Source organism: Eulemur rufifrons, chromosome 17, assembly GCF_041146395.1.
Source record: "Eulemur rufifrons isolate Redbay chromosome 17, OSU_ERuf_1, whole genome shotgun sequence".
In the NCBI taxonomy this organism is placed as follows: Eukaryota; Metazoa; Chordata; class Mammalia; order Primates; family Lemuridae; genus Eulemur; species Eulemur rufifrons.
Window position 1 is genome coordinate 85,938,045 of NC_090999.1, and position 27,280 is coordinate 85,965,324.

The 27,280-nt window shown below is 36.2% G+C and overlaps 1 protein-coding gene across 1 annotated transcript in view; it reads left to right on the plus strand.

Moving 5' to 3' along the window:
* Positions 1-1,746: 1,746 nt before the first annotated feature.
* Positions 1,747-27,280, plus strand: part of PRR16 (proline rich 16) — a 193,682-nt gene continuing 168,148 nt past the window's right edge. Inside the window, exon 1 of the mRNA XM_069492029.1 lies at positions 1,747-2,136. Within this exon, the coding sequence (XP_069348130.1) occupies positions 1,978-2,136 (159 nt within the window). The 5' untranslated portion in view covers positions 1,747-1,977. The remainder of the gene's footprint in view (positions 2,137-27,280) is intronic.

The following is a 27,280-nucleotide window of genomic DNA, read 5'->3' on the forward strand; positions in this document are numbered from 1 at the left end:
TACCCTTACCTAAAATCATTAAACTTTGAGTTTTGGGGGCTTCCTTATTCACTTGCCTACTATTGAGAGTCAAAACTTCAAATCTAGAAGAGCTGTTTCTCTTTTACCCTAACACTAGCTCCTGCCATTCCTGACCCTTTGTCTTTCTTCAGATATAAGAGTATCATCAAAGATTGGGAATTTCCAGTGGAGAAAGTGTTAAACCTGATATAATTATTTTTACTGTTGCATTTTTGTAAAATAGAGAAGAACCTGAAGAGATAAAGGAAGTTAAAAAAAGTCTATTCTTCCTACATCAGAGAACTTAAGCATATTATTTAACACTTCTAATCATTTCTTCTCTTTTTCTCCTCTCCAATTTTGCTTGCTGCAAAGTGGTTCTTTTATTATTTTCTTGTTTTATTCATCTTACAGCAGCATCTGCTTGCTTTCTTCTTTTTCCTCTGATTTTTCAATGCAATTTTTGGTGCCATATTCTTTTGACACCACTTCTAAATTTTTTCTTCTGTTCTCTTTTGTCCTCTGTATTCCAAATATGACTTCCAAATATTTTGTCACGATGAATTGTTTAGAATGAAGAGAGTGATTGATTAAGAGCCTGCAGAACTGGGTAGAGGAGAGCTGCCAAGATATTCTTCACATACAGAAGCATGTTGGAGCTACCTGGAGTGTGAGAAGCAAGAAACAGAGAGCCCTGCTAAGGCATGACCAAAAGGGGAAACCTATTAAAAGAATGATCTGGAGGAGTGTGCACTGAAGAAAATAGAGCCAGCCTGCCAGGTCAGTAGCTAAATAGCCCATGGGTTTGCTACTAAGGAAATTAAAACTCTAGCTAATGAGAACGGTAGCCACCTACTGAGAATGAATTGAAAGCTTCCTATTAACTCCCTCCCTGGGTCCTTTTGACAGAACAGTAAGAAAGTTATTTCCTATTTGTTTAGTAGCGAAAGACTTGAAATGGAGGGTAAAAAATGATAGAAGAGAAATTGGAGACATATTTTTATTTGGCTCCTTCAGGAGATCCAAATAGGATGTTTCCCCCTCATTGAAACCATAAATCAGCACAGGTCACATAAAGAGGAAGGTCAGTTAAAAAAAAAAAAAAAGGAGTTAGCACAGATAAGTAGTATAGCCAAGATGACTCAGACAGCCTCTGGGGGTTATGGAGGGATTTTTAGTGTGGGACTTCAAATTAATAAATCCGCTATTAGCTTTGTGGAATTAGCAGGATTAGGCTACCTCTTTCAAGAACACTGGTTAAATTTCATGATTCAAGTAGATATGGGGTCGCTATTATGCACATCTCCTCTTTTTTCCTGCAGAAGTAAGAAGTCTAAGTTGCAGGTCACTGGGATAGCAATTGGAGGCCTCCGGACATCATTTGGTTCTGGAAAAGCATTAGGGTCACTTTACTGACCCTAACTCCAACTGCTGATCCTACTGTGGTTGTTTCTAAATTGACCAAATCTCTGGTAGCGGGTGAAGCAAAAGGAATCCAGGCTAGAGGTGAGAAGACACACAGCAGGCTGCTGGGGGCTTTTCAGAACCAAGACAGGGGACGGGCAGGACACGAACTTGTCTCCCTGCACTTCGAATCCAAGGTGGTCCGGGAGAGATCCGGAGGGAAACGTCGAGGGCACCGCAGCTGACAGCCGTGGCGCCACGGCCAGGCGCCCGGTCCGCGGGCGGGGAGCGGGCGCGTGTGCGCGAGAGCGGCGGGCGCGGCGGGAGGAGGCGCAGGCGCGCTGCTCGCCCGTCTGCAGCCCCGCGCCGAGCGCCGCGTCTCGGGGAGTTGATGGCAGCACCACAGTGCGGCCGCTGGGCCGAGCGCGCAGCGCAGCCACCCGCCGCTGCCCAGGGAGCGCCCAAGATGTGGGGAGACCGGGGCGGCAGCGGCCGTAGCAGCGCCAGGGACGGGGGCACACAGCAGCCTCCGCTCGCCCGCCTGTCCTGACCTGCCTCGCTTGTCCCCAAAGAATGTCAGCCAAGTCCAAGGGGAACCCCTCCTCCTCCTCTCCAGCCGAAGGACCGCCGGCAGCCTCCAAAACCAAGGTGAAGGAACAGATCAAAATCATCGTGGAGGATCTGGAATTAGTCCTGGGCGACCTGAAGGACGTGGCCAAGGAACTCAAGGAGGTGAGAGGCGCGGGGACGGGGAGGGAGTTCGGCACCCTTCGCTCCCTCGGGGTTCCCGGTCCCGTTTTCGGTAGGGACTGCCAAATTTGTAAACTCCTGGGAAACTACAGAAAGACGCCTGCAGACTGACTTTCTTTGCTCTGGGGACTCTACTCCGGAGAAGAGTTGTTGTTGCACTTTCTTTTTTTAATCAGGATGAAATCAACTAGTGTCTTAATCGATGGACCTGGGATGGTGGGAACGGCGACCGCACGCGTGTCTGTGTATCTGTGTGTGATGACGGTGGAGGGGGTTAACGGGGGTGTGTCGGCAGAGGAAGACGTGAGCAGCCCGGCCAGAGCCTGCGAGATGCTTCTCTCCTGTCCTCTTGCTCCCCCCGAGTCCTTTGGCAAGTCCGCTCCCCGTCTGGCAGCCTCCCCGAGCAGGGGCTAAAGGGGGGCCGGGTTCTGGGCCCTGGGCCAGGCCAGGGAGGGCAGCCCCGGGGAAGCTTGGCTCAGGCTTCCCTCCCTGTCTCCTGAGCCCCGCTGGGAGAAAGACGACTTGGGCTGCTGGCACGAGAGTCCAGCCTCGGGGATATGGAGGGGGTCTGGGACTTTCTCACTTTCGCAGTTCCTGAAGCATCCCCTTCTCTCCTGCGAATGTCGCTCCCAGTAACTCTGGGCCTTCCCACTACCCCACCTCTCCTTCATTCCTTCCATCCTGTACCCGCTTGTCATTGAACCTGGAGAGCAGGGCGCGCAGGGGAGAGAGAGAGTGTGTGTGTGTGTGTGTGTGTGTGTGTGTAGCGAGCGCGCGCGCCGGGGTCTTGCCACCGGCGTCCTGGCTGTTTGGAACTGAGCCTGTTTTGGTTCTTACACCCTCCCCCCTTCTCACTTCTATTCGCCCCCCCATCCCCACCCCTCCTGATCCGGGTGGAAAGGAGCTGAGATGGTGTCAGGTCTGAGGCTGCGTAACCCACGCGGCTGCTCCGGGCGGGGGCGAGGGCCCGGTTGGAAGGGGTGGGGTCTTCCGCAAGTCAGGCTGGCGCTAGTGGCTTGGTGGAGCCGTGGCACAGTCCCAGCGCGGTGTTCCCCTACTGAATGGGCGCCTGGTGCGGTTCTCGGTGAGGGAGTCCGCAGCCCCAGTTGCGCGAGAGCTGAGACTGTAACTTCCAAGGTGGTGGCCACAGCGGGAGCAGAAGGGGTGGGGCGTAGTCTAGGTCCAAAATTGTAATCCTGTTTCTGAGGCCAAGGAGGAGGAGATTGAGGGTTGTTTGGCTGACTGGCCTCTAGAGATTAATGTCCTGTATTCAGTTTCCAATCTAAATTTGAGGAGAGTCCCCTCGTCACCCCTCTCCCCTTATTACCTCTGTGAACTAAACTCCACATTTGTTACGAAATATAATTCAGTTAAAATGGCCCGTTCGTCGCTGGGGTTCAGTTTGCCTATGGCAAATGTCATTTCTGTAGTTTGTTTCACAGACAGAACGTAATTACTACTGAGGTCCTGAGAGTGGCTGTTGATGTAGATGCAGGGATAAAACTTGTCCGTGTTTTCAGGCTTCTCTAGGATTATTGCTTCACAACTGGTTGACAGATGGAGGGGTTATGCATTGAAATTCAAGTCTAAAGATGTTCGTTTCTTTGTTATTCTCTTATTTGACATCTTTGGCAGGCTGTGTTTTCATCTGAAACATTATGGCGTTTTAAAAAATGAACAAATGGGGCATATTCCTTTTGGCAGAATTATGCCTTATAGTTGAGATTTCTAAGGTGGGGGATTTCTAACCTGCAGCAGCACAGTAAGGCATTTACTGTTTTTGTCAGGCTGAGATTAAGAGAAAGGTAGTCAGTCAAAATTCTGCATCTGTGGGCCATACTTCCTTATGTTATGATGTGTCAGTCCACTCACTATTTTTCGTGGAATAAATTACAAGAAACTGCAAATAGTCCTGGCTCTGCTTTGCATCATTATTCTATGGACATTTGGAGACCAAATAGATCTATGGTGAAACTTTTAACCTCCCTGTGATTCTCAGTTAGAATCACAAAAGTGTAAATCAGGGAGGGAGTCACTTGATCTCTCTCTGTCTTCATTTACTTGAGGATTTTTTTTTTTTTTTTTTTGAGACAGAGTCTCACTCTGTTGCCCAGGCTAGAGTGAGTGCCGTGGCTTCAGCCTAGCTCACAGCAACCTCAAACTCCTGAGCTTGAGCGATCCTCCTGTCTCAGCCTCCCGAGTAGCTGGGACTACAGGCATGCACCACCATGCCCGGCTAATTTTTTCTATATATATTTTTAGCTGTCCATATAATTTCTTTCTATTTTTAGTAGAGATGGGGTCTCGCTCTTGCTCAGGCTGGTCTCGAACTCCTGAGCTCAAACGATCCGCCCACCTCGGCCTCCCAGAGTGCTAGGATTACAGGCGTGAGCCACCGCGCCCGGCCTTACTTGAGGATTTTTAAGGGAAAAAAAAAAGGTAGTTTATAAAAGGAATTAAAAAAAGCATAGATAATGTATTAATACAACCAAGTAGATGAAGAGATCTAACAGATCTAGAGATAAAATTTTGACTTGATGTTTTGGAAACTTTGATTACCTGGGCTTATTTGAGTAAAAATCTCACCATAAAACTGAATTTTATGAATTATGTGATGTGTTTGTTAATTACTTTTGTGTGGATATCATCATCCTAGGTTTGCACATGGAGATGTATATACTATGGCTGAATCTCAAAACATTGAGCTATGTAATATGAATGAGAGTTATTTTGAGAACAAAATATTTATAGGACGTGTTTAACCAATGACATCTTGCAGTTGTCCATCATTTATCTTTATGGGATAATCCTGCATATGTGATTGAACATGTCTTTGATGTGGTTTTGAATAAAGGAATAACACTTTGTTTACTAAAAAGTTTTTAGTTTCTATACCTATGACTTATAAACATTGCTATTAATTAATTCATCAGTTGTCATATTCAATATTCTGGTAGTTTATAATTAGTATACATTAACTGTTATATTTAGAATTCTAATTTATTCATTGGCAGTGCTATGCTTTTAGACCATGATATATTTTGATATAAATTATCAGCAAGCTTTTATAACTTAGAACAGAAATTAAAAATAAAGAAGTGGTTATGACTAGATCACTATGTCAGTTACCATTTGTTTTTCCTTTCTACTTTTTTTTTCAATCTAATTAAAATGAAGTCTTTTGTTTTGAATACTCTGTCCTTTAGTTTAGCATAAGCTTTCAGGGTTGGGGAACCTGTGGCCTTAAGGTGAAATGTGGCCTTCTCTGTCCTGAAGTGGGGCCTTTTGACTAAATCCAAATTTTACAGAACAAATTCTTTTATTAAAAGAGGTGCAGCAGAGAAAGATGAAGCTTTTATTGCCTCTTTGGTGCTTAAAAAAGAAGAATCTTGAAATCAGAAGGCCGCAGGTTCCCCCCCCTGCATGGTTTGAGGTTATTCTGAAATTGCTTTTCTTTGTAGAAGCTTTCTGAACTTCAGTCATTTGAAAATTCAGGTAGTAGAGTAGATTCAAACATAATAGTGGCTACTTGAAACAGCTTAATAAGTAGTAACAAAACTCCAGCTTGTCTAGAAAGAAGAATTGTTTTAATGGGTGTCTTTTTAATGATTATTTAGTTATCATTACTTAGCCAGTTATAATTGTATTGTATATTGGGAGAAGAGGAATAGGATTTCTAGAAAGTCTAAGGGCAGTTTTATTCTGCCCTCAGAATTTAGTAAATTTCAAATAACTAGACTTTTCAGAAATAACATGGGTATTTTGGTCTTCTTTACTACTATGGAAAAGCCTTAAATATAATTTAGTGTATTTGTTCAGCACCTACCCTGTTTCAAGTATTATACTATCTTTTTATTGCTACCAAGATGAATAAGTTGTAGTTTCTGGTCTCAGTGTGTGCAAAAGGTTGGTTTGGGATGTATTTATCCTGCCTTTTGATATCATGGTATAAAAAGGTATTATAGCCTTTAGTGGCCACTCTCACAATAGGCTTGGAAAAGAAAGCAGAATTGAAAATAACAATGACTCTATGTTGATTTATAAACCAATATATGCTATGTAGTTGGTATAATAGTATGGTAAACCTTCAATGAAGATAGAATCTTAAAAAGATGATAAGGTATGAATTTTAAGAAATTTACAATTTATTTAGATTGTCATGATTAATATAAATGGATCAGTGTCATATATAGGAGATCACACATCCAAATATAACTAAATATTGAAGATTTTCAAGAAGGTAAGTCCATTAGAGAAATGAAGAGTCAAAAAGGAAGATTTTGAATCCGTTGTTGTAATGTGGATAAGATTGGAAGAGGTAGACAGGAGAAGGAATTAATAGGAAATAGCTTTTGAATGTAAGATTAATCCATATTGCTTTTCTATACACATTGAAAAAAAAGAAAAAAAAATAATGGTGAAACTCTAGAGTTATAGGGATAAAATTAACCATAACTGGTAGAGCAGGTGTGAGTAATACTTTTTCACTAAGAAATGTAGAAACAAAGCTTTTGCTTTTTATAAATAGTTCTTAAATAATCTGACATTGTTGGGTAGCAATTTGCCTGTTCTTTTATGATCCCACTGGTAACCTGTTTTGTATCAAATGTTGGTGTTAATATGGGATCACAGATCTTGTTGGTTAGAGTGACATTGGAATCTCTAATATTTTCATCTGGAAACAAAATTCATCGCTGCTTTAGCTGGATTCTCTTTTAGACTGATTATAACCTTGAGCATTTTTTGTAGCGTTTCATTTTATGATTTCAAGTAACATGACTACTACATGAGTTGAACTATTTGTGTGTGTGTATATATATATATATATATGTACATTTTTAGTTTTTTATTTTGGAGGAGCATAGGGAGTAGACATAACTCTTATGGAAGAACCAGTTAAAATGAGATGTTTTGTTAGCGTCCTAGAAGCAGTCAGTGATTGGACCCCATGGCTGAGAAGATGTGTCTCAGCATTGTAGCTGTAAACTGTAAAGCCTTAATGGTTTTTCTTATAAATTCATAAACAGAAATAAGTTAAACTTAAGTTTAATTTTGAAAATTTGACAACATGTAGGAAACAGTCTGATTTTGTTCAGATAAAAACAGAATTAACAATTATCTTCAAAATATATTTGCTTTTAAATGTTCTCTCCTTTTTAATGGCTTATCCACTTGAAGTTCTATAGTTTATTGCTTTTGGAAATCCTACTGAGTAGTTTTTGGTTAAAAGTTCATGCATATAAAACTCATTACTAGAACAAATCATTGAGAATAATTGCTGGAATATTTTCCAAGTTCTAAAGTTATGAATGAATGAAATTTAATAGTTCAGTTAATTGTAGCAATAGCTGTACTTTTACTATTCTATAAAGCAGTCTACCTCCACAAATTGAGGTATATTTAGCAAATGCTAAAATACTTTAAAATTTTATTTTCTTTAAAATTTTAAAATGATGGGTTATCATGCTACTAAAAGAGGAGAATGATTCTGAGAACATATAGATAGCCAGTAACCATCCCTCACTGTCTCTCTGTTTTCAATGAATTAAACTGTCCAACACTTAGATAATTAGCTGATAAGAAATTCAAGCAGCCTTAAAGTAATAGGCAGTGTGTTTCAGGCAATAGTGAAGTAATAGATAATAAAACCAATGTAATAGATTTCATTGTTACCTAGATTATGTTTTTTTCACCCTTGCTTCTCTGAAGATTTCAGATATTTAAACCTAAGTTAACAAACAGAGATAGAAATGCAGATATGAGCAAAATATATTTTCCCAAACTACAGAACCTGCTTTCTGTAGAGCTAGTTTATGAAAACTTTCATGGGAAGTTTTGAGAATTACAGTGATAAAATTCCAATAGGTTACTGATTCATTCCAATAGGTTATGATTGAAATGTGTATAAGTGACCTCAAGCTGCAAATGCAGGATCAGTAAACAACAAAGGATACTATTTTTTTAAAGGACAAATTTCTCTTTTTTCTGATTTCAGAAGTAATACAGTATGTGAATATTATAGAAATTTTGGAAAAATTTTGGAAAAAGAAAATTTCCAAAAGAAATTTTGGAAAAAGAAAATTCAAAGGAGAAAATAAAAATTATCTTTAATATTGCACAGAAATTAGCATGCTAAACATTTTGCTATATTTCCTTTCATTTTGCATGCATATTTTAACATAGATGAAGTCATATAAAATTATGAATTATATGCAATGGTATTTGAATAACGTTAGATCATAACCATTACATAGATTTGCTATAAGTTATTTCATATTTCTCTTAATGTTGAGTATTATGTTTACTTCCAATATTTTATGATTACTCTATATCACTAGAAAGAACAGCTTTGGCACTGAAAATAGCTAACACAGATAGCTCTTACTCCCTGCCAGGTACTCTTCTAAGTGCATTTATTTATGTTAAATAATCTAATTTTCAAAACAGTTAGTTGAGGAAGTTATTTTTATTCCCCATTTTATAGATAAGAACACTGAGGCTGGAGAGGTTAAGTCATTTGCCCAAGATCACTTGGCTTATAAGTGAAGTAAGTGATACTTCACTGCCAGGTAGTTTGGTGTCAGAGCCCAGGCATTTAACCACTAAGTTCTATAATAATCCTGTTTCTTAATTTTTTTTTTGCATTTTCTTAGAAGTCAAGGATATGAAAGCTTTTAGTTCTTGATCCATATTGCCAAACTGTCTTCCAGAGTGTGTTCACAAATTTTTACTCACAGCAGCAGTATGTGCGTGGACACCGTTTCTTAAATTTGGAGTGAAGTAAATAAGCCATTCATTTAAGTCTTGCTGTGTCATTTATTATCTTCATGGCAACAGTCGTTGTTTTGGGAGGTTGCACTTAATTTCAGGCACAAGTGTTGAGGCAAAATTAATAGTGAGTAAATTAGACCTTGCAATTTAAATTTTGCAAATAAATGAGTGCTGTAGTGAATTACCTTTAGCTTATTCAACAAAAATGTTGATAAGAATATTGCATATCTTTTTAATATGGCTTAGAAAATAAAGGAACAACTAATATGGGTGCTTGCTGATACCTAGCATTACATAGTTATTTTGAATGAATAAAAATAGTTTGGGAAATATTATTCTTTTGTCACTATCAAATTGCCTTAGAAAGGAGGCATTATCCTTAAGTTTTCTGAGATGTTTAGGATTTGACAGTTGTTTTACTTTCCATTATGACTGATGAATTAGAGAATCTTGTTGAATTCTTTACCAGGCACAAAATTGTTCAACTGGATGATGATTTCATATGTATTTTGTAATTTGATTTCTTAGATTAATTTTAGTGCTACTGATTATAAGCCATCCCGTCTCCCCCACTTATAAGGATATGAGAAACAGCCTTATTCTAAAATTGTTTTCTTTTCCAGTATAATAGGAATAGAGATGTTTTCATTACATCAAAAGTTTGTTCAGTAGGAAGCACTGCTCTAAATTAAGTTTCCCATAGGACCTGGGAACTCAAAGTCAGCAGTATTTCAGGTCTAACCAAGAGCCAGAAAGTAACATTAACTGAAATGAGAAAATAAAGACATATCTAATTATTGTCCAAATCAAAGTAGACTTACAAAGTGGACCCTGTCAACTCAGGACACATGTTGTTTTACCTATATAGCATAAACAATTTTTATTTTTGAGAATGGAAAGATATGAAAATTTCAAAGGAATTAAACTCCCAGACCTCACTTTCAGGCAAGAAATATTAATATTGTTAGGACCAAATTTATATTCATGATCCTTGTTTTCCCTCCTTCTACTTTGCAACTACTACTTCAGTTTGGTGTTTGAGATAAATTTGTACTTGTAGACTAACTGAAGTGAGTCAAATTACATACCTATGCCCAATGAGTCACTTATTACAGTGTTTGGCACACTATAAATAGATTTTCAACTACAAATAACATATGTCATACTTGTCTGGAAAAAGCAAATTTGATAATTTCTAACAGGTTCTCTTCTCTGGTACCACAAAAAAAGGTAACATATATATTGGTGTGTATATGCCACTTTTGTGATATCACATCTTATTTCAAGATTTTAAACTGTACATTTATGTGACAGAAAAATACCAGTTTAAAACATTCAGTGAAATCAATTGCGTTTTAGTGTCAGTGGTTCTTATTTTTTTCTCCATTATCATAGATCCCTTTGAAAGAATGAAAAATGTTGGGGATATTTCTTCTGGAATAAAATCTCATAGAAACATAAATTTCTGTACATGTTCAGAGAATTTTGGATGAGTGAGAAAGACTGAGGTGAAGAGACAAAACCAGTGATTAATTGCCTTTCAAAAACAAAATTAGCTGGTTGTGTGAGGTATAGCTCCATAATTTTCAGGATTAAAACTCCTGGCTCTACAAAAAGGGAAAAATAAAAAAGAAATACTGATGGCTGTAATCTGATGTTTTTTTATTCCAGGGAGCTCATGGGTGGTTTATCAATAATGTACTTCTCTTAGAAAGGCCTTGGTGGATGTAATCGCAGAGTGAGATAGAGATATATATATATATATATATATATACACACACACATATGTATACACACACACATACATAATTTACTGCTTTCCAAAAACTGTAGAATGCTCATGTGTTTAAAGTTTAACTCTCTCATTTTATTTCTTATGATGTGAGCCAGAGTATGTCACTACACAGATGGACAAAATGTTTTCACAGCTCATTGTAAGTTAAGCACATTCTCTTCTTAAAACTGATTCTAGAACAGCATTTTTATTTGTTTTATTACTTTCTTGTGTGACATTAATTCATGAATTATGAAAGATATAATTGAATTCTTGATACGTGTAACTCACTGTGCTGAAGACTGGAAAAGATGCAAAGTGAGTAAGAACCCTCCCTTGAATAACATCACCTCCGATAGGGTGAATGTCACCTCTGGTAAGGGGCTTTAGAGTTAAAGCAGTGTAAATGTGTAAAGGACCATACTAAAGTACACATAGAATGCAAAGATGGAAGAAGCATTCATCTTACTTTCCATTTTAATTGATTTCTCTCTGAGTTAATGAATTCTAAACTCTGCTTAACAAGATGGGTAGTAACTCCTGTAATGAAACATCATAGTTTTGGGATGTGAGGGCAGAACTTTCAAACTCATGCATATGTTGCTTTGTTATTCTGAATTAGAACATTATTCTTAGGGATTATGATAATATACTCTAAATTAAATTTCAACACATATTACTATCGCCAGAAGCTACCTTTATGAAGCAAGTCTCTCCCTGTGAGAAGCTCTGTTGGCAAAGAGACATGAATGCATCTGAAAACAAACAGAAATCAATTATTGTTCTTTTTTAAATATATTAAAATAAATCATTGATGATTTACATATGTGTGACAATCAAGCTTTTATAGGGATATAATTTCTACATTTTAAATTAATTTGACTAAGACATGAAAAATTATGAGAGAATTACTGAAAATGGTAACCAGGTAACTATGTTCTGTTTACTTTTACTGTCAATGATAACGGTAACATTATGTAGGTCAACTATCATTAATTGAAAATAAATTGATAATTTTAAAGCCTAAATATCAGACATATATTTAGGTCTATTCAATTATATGTAGAAGAAAGTGTTTGATTATCTCTTTATTGAACAGATCAATGTTTTTGATAAATTTTTGGAATTGTGTATATATATATATATATATGTAATTTTTTAAACAATAGAATTTGAGGCTATGATGCTTAGTAAGATAACAAAGTATAAATGGGTAAAATCTCACACTTTGAAGCCAGGCTGCTTTGTTTCAAATTGTTCTGCTGTTTAATAGTGGACACATTATTTAACATCTCTCTGCCTTTCTTTCCTCCTTAAAATGGCAATAGTGATAATGCTACCTACAATATAGGCTGGTTTTAAAGATTAAATGAATTGTACATAAAGCATTTAGAACAGTTCCCATGCATAGAGCAAGCACTGTATGTGTATTTGTCAATATTGTTATTATCTGAATTTGTCTGAGCACCTTTCTTCATTTATTCAACCAATAGTTGTTTAGCCCCTCCTATATGCCAGGCACTGCTCGGGATTGGGTGGATTGCTGGGGATATACTGGTGAATGAAACAGACAAACTTTCTTTATGGGTGGGGAGAGCATGGAGAAGATAGGCCAATAGAATAAATGCTAAATTATATTAAATATTAGAAGGTGACAAGTTCTATGAAATAATAGATTAGGATGAGATAAACAGTGATGGGGAGGAGGCGCAACTTTAAACAGGGTGATCCCGACTAAGCCTCTCTGAGAAAGTGGCATGGCAGCATTAGAGGAAAGCTTGAAGGTGAAGGAGCATGTGAAATGCAAATCTAGGCGGGCACTTTCCCAAGTGGAGGGGACAGCCGTCCAAGGGGCAGGTGTCTCATGCCTTTGCAGAAGAACAAGGAGGCAAGTGCGGCAGGAGTGGATGAACAGGGGAAAGAGTGGCGGTGATAGGGTCAGATGGGCGTGGGGGGCATGTCTAAGGATTCTGACTCTTAGAGTAAAACGGGGATTTGTAGGGTTTTGAGCAGACGAGTGACTGGATCTTACCTACACCCATCCTTTCTTTTTACCTTTAACTTCTAGCTCAGGGTTTTCACACTCAGCACTGTTGACATTTTGTGTTGATAATTCTTTGTTATGGGAAGCCATCCTGTGCCTTGTAGGATGATTAACAGCATCTCTGGTCTCTACCAACTATTAATAGACGCCAGCAGCTACCCAAAACGTCAGTGTTACAGCCCTAAGTGTCTTTGGACATTGCCAAATGTCCCCTGGGGGTGGGGGGGATCACCTCTGTTGAGAATTAGCTCTTTCCTCATGTTCCATGTTACTTCATCTTGCTTTCTCTACCCACCTTTTTGTTTCCTATGCTTATCCATCAGGCAATGGGACTTTACGTTTCTTTCATATCTTGTATCCACTATCGTTTTAAAAAATACCATTATCTGTATTTTTCTTCACATTTACTTGATTCTTTTTTCCTTCTTTCAATCTGTGTTAATATACACCTTCTCATTTCCATCTACCACTTCCTTATTTTTTATCTTTCACAATGAAATTTTTAAAAAGTTAAACATTTTCAAGAGATTTGGGTACTTATGTGCATTGCAGGACTTGGAAAAAAGAAGAGACACTTGCAAGGGATGATAGAAATAGCCAAGGCCAAGCTGCTTGTCTTCTTGCCAGTTAGCTCGTGAGTGAGGTCAGTGGCAACCTTGACTGGAAGGAAGGCCTTTCATCTCATCCACCGGTTAGTCCTGTGCCTCTCCTGCCTGTTCCATTTCTGCAGACATAGGAGAGGTTAGAATGGTGTCACTGCTCTTTGCTATGACACAAATTACAGAAGAAATACAGTGATGGTGATGCTGATGACAGCGGTAAGTGCTCACTATTTATTTGCTAGGCACCGTTCTGACTTCACTCATCTACTCCTCACAGTCAGCATTTGTGGTTCCTATAGTTATAGACTAGGAAGCAGAGACAGAGAGGGTAACTAATATAAAGAGCAAGTGATGGAGTTGAACTCTTGATATTTCCCCTTTATCCATAACCAGCTCCCCATTCCTGTCAGCGATACAATCACTCTGCTATTTTTCATGCTTTTAACTTCAACATAATTTCCTTTTTCTCTTTCTCATCCTCTGCCTCCTCTGCATCATCTGTCTCTTTTTCTTTTCTTGCCTTTCTGTCTTTCTCCTCTTCTTTCTCTCTTCCTTTTTTTCTCCTCCCTTTATTTCTTCAGCTTCCTCATCTACTTCTTTGAAATGTTTCCAGATCTTATTCATGCATTAAAAACCCCTTTGAATGCCTACTCTATGCAGGATACTGGGCTTGTCCACAGAGATAAAACAGTCAGCAAAACATGTGGCCCCTGCAGTCTTGGAACGTACCTTCTAGTAGGGAGACATTATTCAAATAATAATAAAAGTAATATTTATTGAAGGGTTTTAAGGGTTATGAAAGAAAAGTGCATGATGCGAAAAGAGCATGCAATCATTTATAAGTCTTGTTGATTCTCGCTGAGCAGGGGATTTTGACTGGCTGCCTTCTTTCCATTGCTACCTCACTAATCCCTATGCTGTTGATTTCATGGATGATGTTTTAATAGGCCTAAAGCTAATCTCTCTGCCTTTTGTTTTCTGTGCCAATTCATTCTTTAAACACTGCCAGATTAATCTAATTCACTGCTTCCTTCAGGCCACACCCCTGCTTAGAAAATCATACACTATCTCCTATTACTCAAAATGTCAAATGACCAAACCCAGCCTTCCAGCCCGACACTCAAGGTCTCATCTTTCCCATATGGCCTTATCTCTATCTTCTCATTGAGTAACACAGAGACCATCCCAGGCTATCTTGATACCATCTCAATATTTTAATCAATTTGATATCTATACCCCTCATATTTATAGTCACTATGGCATTATCTTGTATTTGCTTACACTACTTCACAATTGTTCCCTGTTTGTGAGTTTTCTTTTTTAAGAACTAGTAACCTTTCTCTGTTGCTTACTAATCATGTAACCTTCAATTCGACAGTTTTAAAGTCTCACTTTTATTTAATGAGGAACTTGAACTTGAGGATCCAATTCCAAGTAGTACTTACTACGGTTATTGAGGACTCACACTTGAGTGTGAAAGCCTATTTTTTATTTACTCAAGAAAATTGCTAATAATCCTCCCCATCTCTCCTAAACCAACATTTTTTTCACTCTACCCTAGATGATTCCCATCAGTACAGATGGCAACTTGACCCCACTTCCTCTGAAAGTTATCATACCATTTCTTAGCTCTCCTTCACAAAAAACTTGAAAGAGTTCTTTATATTTGCTATCACCTATTTTCTACTGTTTTTTTCTTAATCCACTCAAATAAGGTCCATACTCTCACTACTATACCAAAACAGCCTCTATCAAGATTGTCAGTGACTCCATGTTATTTATTTAATCCAATAGTCAATTTTCAGACCTAATATTATGTAATCTGGTAGCAGCATTTGACAGCCTCTTTAAAAACCTTTCCTTGTTTAACTTGAAGGACACCATACTGTCTCACCTCACTGATTTTTATTTCTCTGTTACCTTCACTATTCCTTCTCTGGAATATCTTAACTCAAATTTTTATTCTTTTTTTTTTTTTTTTTTAAGTTTGCTCTCCTTCTTGATATTTTTATTCAGTCTTATGGATAAATTCCACTGGGCCCATGACTCCCAAATTCATATCTCCAGCCAAGACTTTTTTCTGAACTTGTATAGCCAGTGGTCTATTCCACATCTCTATAGCTGTCTAAGAGACGTCTTCATCTTACCATGTCCCAAACTGAACCGTGATCTCCCTCCCCCAAAACCTGAGCCTCTGCAGTCTTTCCCACGTCAGTGATGGCATTTCCATCCTTTTAGGCCTTGGAGTCATTACTTACTCCACTTTCTCCCATGAATTATATCCAATTCGTCAGAAAGCCTGGTTGGTTCCATCTTTAAAATGTTTCCAGAATCTGACCAATTTTTATTTCCACCACTGCTACCACCCTGGCCCAAGCCAACATCCTCTCTCACTTGGATCGCTACAACAGCCTCCTGACTATCCTCCTCCTCCTTTGCTCCCTTACGCCTTTTCTCAGCTCGTCAGTCAGATTAAAGTTAGATGACATCACTCTTTTCAGAACCCTGTAGCAGTTTCTCATTTTACTCAAAGTCAAAGTGCTTACAGTGGCTACAAGTTCTTTCCAGGGATTTTATTCCCTTCTCTGTTACTGCTCTGACCTTCCCTTATTTACTACTTTCTCTCTGGCTTACCTTGCTTCAGCCTCAGCAGCAATAATCTTGCTGTTCCAGGAACAAATGTGCTATGCACATTTTCAGTTAGGCATGAGCTCATTCTTTTACCTCATTCAGGTTTTGCTGAAGTGTCACCATACTGCAGCCTATTCAGGCAACTCCATATGTCGTTATATGTTCTGGTATTCGCTATCCTCCTTTCCTTGTTTATCTTTTCTCTACACCTTTTCAGCTTTTGATATACTGTTTACTACGATTTATTTCCTGCCTCTAGAATGTCATATCCTGAAGGTCAGTGACCTCTGTTTGATTCCCTTATGTATTTCAAATTCCTAGAGCTGTGGCTGACATGTAGTAGATGCTCATTAAATGAATTAATAAATCAGTAAGTTAATGGATCTCTTCCAACTGTAAACTTGTGCTTCAAAAGTTCTCAAGGATCAAAACTATCACCTTTTACTTTCCACTGAAATCCACAACTTACAAAGAAAGAATGTGCTCATTGACTCTGTGTGGATTCTTTTTCTTCCCGTCTATTACACATGGTGGTGGTTTGTGAGTTGGTTGTGGGGAGCTCTTGTTTCACCAATTTTGATTCCATAATCTAGTACTGTCGTTAAACCCATCCCTTCAACTTAACCCACATTCTTATTTTTTGAAATGGACAGGGGATCTCTCAGTAATAGCTAGTACAGTGAATGCTTACTGTGTGTCAGACAGACTTCTATGTCTTGTCAGACAGAGTTAATATTAAAAAATATTAACTCATCAAGTCCTCACCCTTCTCATCTCTCAACCAGGGTTCCCAAACTGTCCCTCCCACGTAGAAATTCCGGAGACATTCTGTCTATATAAACCCTAAATGTGGCCTGGAATGTCAGGGCTTCACCTTCAGACAAAAGTTTGGCTCTGATTTGGGAGTGTTCATTATTCCCTCAGGCCCAGGCATGCCATTTTAAACTGTTCGAATTACTTAGAATTATATCTTCTAAATCAGATATAATTCTACATTCTTCTAATAGAATATGTAAACTAAAATGAGGACAGAGTATGCCTACTTTTTACAGCATTCTCTATGTTTTTCTGTTTCTTGAATATTATGCATTTTTCTTTCCATTAGTCATTACAAATTTTAAATTAACTGGAAAATGACATTTAAAAAGGGATATTGGATACTGTTTAAGTAAGTTTTAAGCATTCCACTTATGTGCATAAGAAACAAGCAAGCAGTTTGGTAAGACCTGAAATTATGTAAAACACTGAGGAACTAGGTAATGTCAATGTTTGGCTTCCTTTTCTTCTTTCTTTTCTATACTCCCTCTAGTGTCCAAAAATATGAGTGCTTATAATTAGCCAATTCAGATACTAAAACACCAGAGACATTAATGTAGAAAATAGGGCTTTCTTCACCTAACATTATTTTGTTTTACTCAGATTATATTATTAAGTTACTGAACTTTCAATGTATGGTATGAAAAACACATGCTCTCCCCTCTTACCTGTGGGGATCTAGTCATGCCTGGTCTTTTCACATGTATGTTTTTAATCTGTCCACTTCAGTCAGGAAGGTCATTGGACCTCTGTGTTTAAAGACCATGTTATGTTGCAAACTGTTCCTCAGTTTTTACAACTGAAGTCTAGGTTTTAGTTTTACAATTTGAATATGAACAGAAACCTTCCCACATACTAAATATATGCAAAATATAAATCATTATAAACTATAATAACTAGAGGATTATCTCTGGACATAGAAATTAAAACATTTAAAGACATAATTTTGTTCAATATATTGAAATGTTGTTTAAATATATTGGTTTCAAGCTACCTTAGGTAATAACCAAGATATTCCTCAGAATAACAAAAAGTAAAAAAAAAAAATACATATTGTTGTCATTTAATATAGAATATTAATTGCTAATATTTGTAAAAATGAAGATAATTTTATATTGTAAAATTAAATACATTATTGATATTTACTTATTTTTGAAAATCAGAGACTAGAGTTTGAATTTAAGTTTTCTAAACTGACATACAATATTATTTATGTTTGTTTAATATCCTATAGTTTTTAAAACAAAATTTATTTTTAACTATTATGGGTACATAATAGTTGTATATATTTATGAGGTACATGTGATGTTTTGATGTAGGCATACAATGTCTAATAATCAAGTCAGGATAATTGGGGTATCCATCACCTCACACATTTATCATTTCTTTGTGTTAGGAACATCCCAATTCCTATCTTTTAGTTATTGAAAGTATACCATAACTTACTGTTGACAATAGTCACTTTATTGTGCTATAAACTATTGTTCATTCTGTCGAACTATATTTTTGCAGCCATTAACTATCCCCGCCTTACTCCCTCCTCCCCACTACCCTTCTCAGCCTCTAGCAGCCATATTCTGCTCCTGTAGTTTTTAAACCACTCTGATGCCTACTATTCCAATTGCCCATCATTAGATGAAGTGAAAAAAATAAAATAAACTGTTTTCAATAACTTTCTGAGGCATTATTTTCTAAGCTCTATTCATTCCCTGAAAGTACTTTATGTTATAATGATTAATTCATTTAAAAATGGAATTCAAAACTAAACATTCACCATGTAACATTTTTTTCCGGAAGATTTATATTCAGCACTTAAACCTTATTCATAACAGGCTGTATTGTATGCCCTTGGGGAAACTCACATTTGTTGATATACAGAATAATATGGCGCAGCATGCATGTTTGTGATTGTTTCATTAATCATAGATGGTACGCACCAAAATGCTGGAGAGTTTAACATCTGCTTCCTAATGTTATTAATACCCGTAATGTCTAATGAATTCCATTACTTACCAATAGCCTCTGAGTTACAGAACTCAGGTAACCTGATATATACTTTGCATTGAATACTGGGTTAGCCAATAACACTAACCAGAAACTTTTTGGTGGGGGGGGGGGGATGGTTATCAAGATACTATTCAAGATAATTTTTATTTATAATGTTTTTCTTTTTGTCATTCTACTAAAAAGTGAAGTCCTGTTTTTTATGCTGACAATTTAGTGTTTACTAATGGAGTTAACTACTGTAATGTACAGCTTAGCTGTTGCTTAGATTTGAAATGTTTCTAAACATATTATGTTCTTATTGGTTCCTGATGATGTGTCTCCTCTCCTCAGAAGAACTGATGAAGAAAAGGGGATTTAATGAAAAAGCACTGACACCTGAACAGAGTTTAGAAAGTTAGGAAAAACATGGCAAGGGCTATCACTGAATGGGAAATATATAAATAAGCATGTTTTGTATATACAGTTAGGACACTATTGTTATAATATTGGGAAACCTGAATGTAGGCCTTCTTTTACTGAATTGATGCAAGACGGTAATTGTCTTATATTGTGAGTAAAGCTAAACCGATAAAGTATTTTGTATTCAGAAAATGATTTCCTATACAATTATAATATAAAATATTCTTGTTTTGCTTTATACTAACAGTAAATATATGAGATCTGATTCAATTCATGTCTTCAGAATTCTAAACCGCACAGTATAATACTCATCAACTTAACATTGACCTGAAGTATTTTTTAATGATAAAGTATATGTCAAGCAACAGTTTGGCTGATCTAATTCCCTTTGATATTTGTTTTTTTTTTTTTTTTTTTTTTGAGACAGAGTCTCACTCTGTTGCCCAGGCTAGAGTGAGTGCCCTGGCGTTAGCCTAGCTCACAGCAACCTCAAACTCCTGAGCTCAAGCGATCCTCCTGTCTCAGCCTCCCGAGTAGCTGGGACTACAGGCATGCGCCACCATGCCCGGCTAATTTTTTTTTCTATATATATTTTTAGCTGTCCATATAATTTCTTTCTATTTTTAGTAGAGGTGGGGTCTCGCTCTTGCTCAGGCTGGTCTCGAACTCCTGAGCTCAAACGATCCGCCCACCTCGGCCTCCCATAGTGCTAGGATTACAGGCGTGAGCCACCGCGCCCGGCCTCCTTTGATATTTGTTGATTTTCAAAGTAAACACAGCTATTTTACCAACATTAAAAAATGTATCATTACACATATTGGTTCCATTATTAGTATAGAAAGGAATTTAGTATACATGTGTGCAGTATAAAATTATAGTGGAAGTCTTTGGAAGAGCTTTAGTTTTATTAAAAGTAAAGATAAAAGAAATAATGTATTATATTAATATCTTTACTCCGAATTATAGAAAACACATACATTTATCACTATAGATGGAGTGTGATATATTAACATGGCTACAAGTTTAATTTAAAAATAAGATGTTGCCGGGTGTGGTGGCTCACGCCTGTAACCCTAGCACTCTGGGAGGCTGAGGCGGGTGGATCACTCGAGGTCAGGAGTTCGAGACCAGCCTGAGCAAGAGCGAGACGCCCCCCCTCCCCCCACCGTCTCTACTAAAAATAGAAAGAAATTATTTGACCAACTAAAAATATATATAGAAAAAGTTAGCCAGGCATAGTGGCGCATGCCTGTAGTGCCAGCTGCTCGGGAGGCTGAGGCAGGAGGATTGCTTGAGCCCAGGAGTTTGAGGTTGCTGTGAGCTATGCTGACGCCACGGCACTCATTCTAGCCTGGGCAACAGAGTGAGACTCTGTCTCAAAAAAAAAAAAAAGATGGTTCTGTGAATTGAAGCGAGGTTTCCTAATAAAAGTGATGCTTCATGTAAGGGTCATAAAAAGAGAATTTCGTTAGAGATAAAGAAAATTTTAAATTGTAGCATTTTTAATGAAATTAAGTGAACTTTATTTCAATTTACTTAGAGTCATTTTCTGTTCCAAAATAAATTTTGAAATTGTTTAATTATTATGTTCAAATAGGTTTCCATTACTCAAGAAAACCAAGAAATACCTAATTTGATTTAGTATCCAATCTGCCATTCTAACAGAAATGACCATGGTTTCTTTTTTTGTTGTTGCTATGACTGCCATAATTTATATTTTTAAATGAAATTTAGCATGAGCACAGAAATTACATGTGTAATCTATCTGATACAAGAAAATGAAAAATGTCTCACCTTTTTTTTTGTAAAAAAAAGAGCATATTACTTACTCACTGGGCATTTTCATTCTTAAAATCGGGATATAAGCTCCATGAGAATAAGAACCTTATATATCTTTACATTATCTATCTTACCCTGTTATTTTACAGCAGTGCCTATCATGTAGCAGCCTAGCAAATGTATATTTAATGAAGACCTATAAACATAAAATCATTGACAAGTATATTTAGCTGACATAGAGTGAATAAGGAATTTTCAATATCTGAGTATCTGTGATTTAATCAACTCTTTTTATGTTACTTTCGTTATTTCAGAATTCAACTATTATATTGGTTATGGTAGGTTACAGTAACAAATTAACCCTGAAATTTCAGTTGTTTAAGTCAATAAAAGTTTATTTGTCTAACAGAGCATAATTTCCAATGCAAGCTGGTGGGAGCAGAGATAGAGTCAGTCAGGGACCTAGGCTCTTGTGATACTGCTATCTCAGCATATGGCTTTCAGGAAAAAATAAGGATGCAAGGAGAATTCATACCCACACTGTGTATGTTAGTCTACAAGTGGTACAGATTGCCTGTGCTTACCAAACTGTAGCCCCACCCAAAATGCAAGGGAAAGGAAACCTTTTCATGAACCCATAATGAAAAAAATCAGTTGGCGTTTAATGAACCCAGTATTGTCTTAGAAACAACTTTACTATTTCTGGATTATTGCTTTTCAAAGTAAGGTTTATGGAATATTCATTTCATCAAATAGGTTTTACACATGCACACACATAACTTCTTTACATATGCCAAAAATTTGCCAAACTCAATACATTTGACATTATTTCTTGGGATAAAGATTTTACTTTTTGGAGACCATATGTCAGAACTATTATTCTGTGGAGCAATTCTAGAAAACACTCATCTTGATCACATAGATTGAATAAACGTCAGAATGTGTCATAAAAAAGAAGAAATTCACTTTAGTGGAGTCTTTAGCCTACAGTAAATTCACGAGTCCATCATTTTTTATTTTGCTTGTCAGTGAAAACTTAAATAAAAAATATGTACCATTTAGTTTATCATGGATACAAATTTCTGAGTATCTCAGATGTCAGAGATGGCCAAGAATGTGAAATTAAGTGGAAAAAGAAATGCCTATGGTTGACTTAAGTGATTCTTAACTCATTTGTACAAAGACCATGCACTAAAACATGCTTTATTTCAATCAGTTCTAACTTGGTTTCAGTTGGCACAGAATATTAACATTCTTAATTTTCAGACCATAGTAGGTTATAGATACCAAATTAGAATGGGCTACAGGGCGTCTTTCCCCTGTATGGGCTTATACACTGTCACAAGTGTGAAACAGTATAGAGCCCAATAATAAGAAAACACACAGTATGACTATTAAAAAAACAAGCAAATACATAATGCACAATATTGTTTAATAGAAGAAAAATCTCTATTCCTCAATTATTTAAGTGATCCAAACAAAGTTTAAGTATCATTAGCGTACTCTTTTTTAAAAAGTGAGGCAAATGTATAAAACATTTTAAATGATTGTTAGTTCTAGTACTAAAAGTAAATAAATAATTACATTTCATTTGTAAAAACTGTAACCTTCAGAAATACGGGATTTTCAGAATATATTTTTCTCCATCATGTTAAATTATAAGATAATGGCATAATGCTGTCTTGAATTTGTAGAATGAAATGGGTCTTTTTATTTTTTATTTTCTCTTAATAGGATCATGACATAATTAGGAAGTTGGTGCTTAGTCTTGTAATTAGTGTTGTAAATTGTATATACACATCTATTTTATATAATTTAAATTATTTGTTACAGAATTTAAATATAGTTATATGATTTAAGACATTATATATTTTTTGTTGACAAAATATATATGATTCTATGGGAGAAGGGAAATATAAAATTTTCCTTCCCTGAACTTCAGGAAGAGAATCTTTCTACTGTTTGGAATAATACAGCTGATTGACTTGAGTAAAATTATTTCGTATACATAATTTTTGTTAGCATTTAAAATGACCACTTATGGAATCCTACTAATTTATAAGGAAATATTAATTGCTCAACAGATTTTATAAGTTATATTCCATTTAGAAGAATGGATTTAAAAATATTTCCCTATTCTATAATATTGAATTTTATAAAAATTTGTAACAAATTTTTCTTTAAATTGTTTTCCATAATTCCAATAATATATTAAGGTAAATACTGACAACCTTCAGTTTGGGGCATTTTATTGCTGAAAAATTATAAAAGGACCATAATGTTCAGTACACGTTTGTTTGTTAGATGCGTTTTGGATAATGGCAAATGCCAATATTAAACAGGCATTGACATGATTATCTACATGCTTATAACATCTGTTTTACCTGCTGTGGATTTACTGAAGTTCTCTTAAATGGAGCAGTGATGTATTGTGCAAAGTACAGACCAAACCACAGTGAAATTGTTCATAATGAGTTACTAGTGAGACTTGCAGATGTTGGTGTAAATTATGTCTAGACTTAGTGTCTAATGTTTCCCTGCTGTCACACTGAGTATAACATGAGAAATCACTTGAAAAGAATGGAAAATGACTAGGTTCTGTGATTAATTTTCTTGGAAATCTGTTACTGGCATTGAAAATGCACTAAAAATACTCTACCTTAATTATTTTCTCTTTCTGTATTAACTTAGATACGAGACCTAAGGGTGCACACTCTTTCTCTTTTTTATTGTTACTGATTTCATTTTTTAAAACTATCTGCCATTTTGAGGGAATGATGTCACTTCTCATTTGATTAAATCAGTAAATTTAGAATGACAGAATTACCAGTATACATAGTATTACAGAAATATATTATATAAATGAAGTTAATAAATTGCAGTGTTCAGTTTCTTTGTTTCTTTGTTCATCTTTACCCTTTTTTTTTTTTTTTTTTTTTTTTTTGGAGACAGTGTCTTGCTTTGTTGCCCCAGCTCAACTGCAGTGGCTTCATCATAGCTCACAGCAGCAACCTCAAACACCTGGGCTCAATCAATCCTGCTGAGTCAGCCTCCCAAGTTGCTTGGACTATAGGCGCATGGCACCATGCCTCGCTAAGTTTAAAAAAAAATATTTGGAGAGATAGGGTCTCGCTATGTTGCTCAGGCTGGTCTCAGCATTCTGGCCTCAAGTGATTCTCCCACCTCGGCCTCCCATAGTGCTGGACTAACAGGTGTGAGCCTCCATGTCCAGCCTGTTCACCTTTACTTTTAAGTCATATGTGGAATATGCCTGGATTTCAGTTTTCTAAGGATATATTATGGAACTATTATTGGTTTTAGTTAATTTGTTTGATTTTTAGTTAAAATAAAAAAGCCTTATTGTGTATATACTACTTTAAACCAAAACTGTTACACTTTTTTCTTATTTCTTATTTAACAAGTCTTTAATAAGTTGATGCTATTTAATTTTTTTGTTTAAGCCTTTTATTTTGAGAAAAGTGTGGATTCTCATAGTTGTAAGAAATAATACAGAGAGGTCCCATCTACCTTTACCCAGTTCTCCCCAGTGGTAACATCTTGAAAACTATAGCACAATGTCATGACTAGAATACTGACATTGATATGGTCAAGTTGCAGTACTATCACCACAAGATCTCTCCTGTTGCCTTTATTTGGCTACACTCCCGTCTCCACCATTCCCACCTACTCCCTAACTCCTGACAATCACTAATCTGCTTTCCATTTCTACAGTTTATCTTTTCAAGATTGTTATATGAATGGAATCGAACAATATGTAACATTTCGTGATTGGCTTTTTTTCCATGAAGAGTGAACATAATTCTCTGGGGCTTCATCTGGGTTTTTTATTATTGTTCCTTTTTATTGCTGATCTGTGTTCCATGGTATAGAGGTACTATAGTTTGTTTAACCATTCACCCACTGAAGGACATTTCAGTTGTCAACAACTAGTTGTTTCCAGTTTGGGACTATTATGAATAAAGCTATTGTAAACATTTATGTACACATTTTTGTGTGACCATTCATTATTTCTCTGGAAAAAAATACCCAAGCATGCAATTACTGGTTCAAATGCCAGTTATGTATTTAGTTTTATAAGAAACTGTCAGTTTTCCAGAGTGGCTGTATCATTTTCAGTCCCATCAGCAATGTATAAGTGATCCAGTTTCTATGTTTCTCTGCTTCCTTACCAGCATTTGGTGTCACTACTTTTTTCTTAGCCATTGTGATAGGCATGTTGTGATATCACATTATGGTTTTAATTTGCATTTACCTGATGGCAATGATGTCGAGCATCTTTTCAATTGCTTATTTTCTATGTGTACATCCTCTTTGGTGAAATGTCTATTCCTTTATTTTACCCATTTTTAAATTGGATTGTTTGTTTTTTACTGTTGAGTTTGGAGAGTCCTTCATTTATTCTTGATACTAATATTTGTCAGATACAGAATTGGCTAATACATTTTCTCAACCTGTAACTTGTCTTTTTTTCCTCTTCACAAGGTCTTTCTTAGAGCAAAAGTTTTAAAATTTAATGAAGTTTAATTTAGCAATTTTTATTTTATTATTTATGCTATTAGTGTTAATTATAAGAACCTAGCCCTAGGTTCAGAAACCCCTAAAGGGTTTCTTCTATGTTTTCCATAAAATTTATACTTTTACATTTTACATGTAATTCTGTGATTCATTTTTAAGTTAATTTTTATATAAGGTGTGAGACTTAGGTTGGGGTTTGTTGCTTTATCTATGGATGTTCACTTGTTCTAGCACCATTTGGTGAAAAGACTAGCTTTCTTCTGTTGAACTGCTTTTGTACCTTTATAAAAAAAATCAGTTGTGCATCTTGTGGTTAGACTACTTACGGATTTTCTATTCTGTTCTATTGATCTGTGTGTCTGTTCTTCCACAGGTACCACACAGTGTTGATTATTGTGGCTGTAAAAATCTTGACATAGTGTAGACTGATTCCTTTTACTTTATTCTTTTTCAAAATTGGTTTAGCTATTGTAATTTATTTGTTTTCCATGTAAATTTTAGAATAATCTTGTCAATATCTATTCTACAAAAAATTATGCTGGGATTTTGATAGGCATGTTATTAAACCTGTATACATTTGAGGAGAATTGACAACTTTACAATGTTGAATCTTCTTACAATGAACATAGTTGTCTATTTGGATTATATTATCTGTCTTATTAGGATTTTGTAGTTTTTGGCATACAAATCATGTGCATGTTTTGTTAGAATTCTACCTGTTTTTGGAGTGATTATAAAATAACAGTCTCTCTTGGTATCCATGGGGATTGGTCCAAGAACCTTTCACAAACACCAAAATCTGAGGATGCTCAAGTCCCTTATATAAAATGGCATAGTACTTGCATATAACCTATGCACATCCTCCCATATATTTTAAATCATCTGTATTATTTATAATAGCTAACACAACACGTACACATCACTTCATTCACATGGATTCAACAATGTACTCAATATGTACCAAATTCAAATTTTGCTTTTAGAACTTTGTAGAATTTATTTTTTCAAATACATTTTATCTGCAGTTGGTTGAATCCATGATTGTGGAACCCATGGATACAGAGGGCCAACTGTAGTATATTATTTTTAATTTTGTATTCATCTGTTCATTGCTTGTGTATAGACTTATAATTGATTATCTTTTTTTATTTCAGGAAATTTTGGGGGTACAATTTGGTTACATGTTATGACTTTGCTACATCCAAACCATGATTTCAGGCATGCCCTTTCCCCCCTACAACACTCACCGTGTCCGTTAGTTGTGAGTTTGCCCACTCCCAACCTCCCTAACCCGCAAAGAATATTACTACTGTGTGAGCACCTTAGTGTTGATCAGTTATCTTGTGTTCTATGAACTTGCTGAACTCATTTATTATTTTTAGAAATTTGTTTTTAGATTCCTTAGTATGTGCTATGTAGACAATCCTGTCATTTACAAATACAGAAAATTTTATTTCTTCCTTTCCTATCTCTATGACGTTTATTTGGTTTTCTTGCATTATTCCACTGGCTAAAACCTCTAGGATTATGTTCAATAAAAATGGTGAAAGTGGACATCCTTTTTCTCTGCTCAATTGTAGGGAAAATATATTCATTCTTTCACCATTAAGTAAAATATTAACTGTTGAGGTTTTTTTTTAGATATTCCATATTAACTTAAGGAAATTTCTATCTATTTCTATTTTTCTAAGAATTTTTATCAAGAATGGGTGTTGAATTTTGTCAAATGTTTTTTGCATCAATTGATATGATTATTTGATTTTCTTC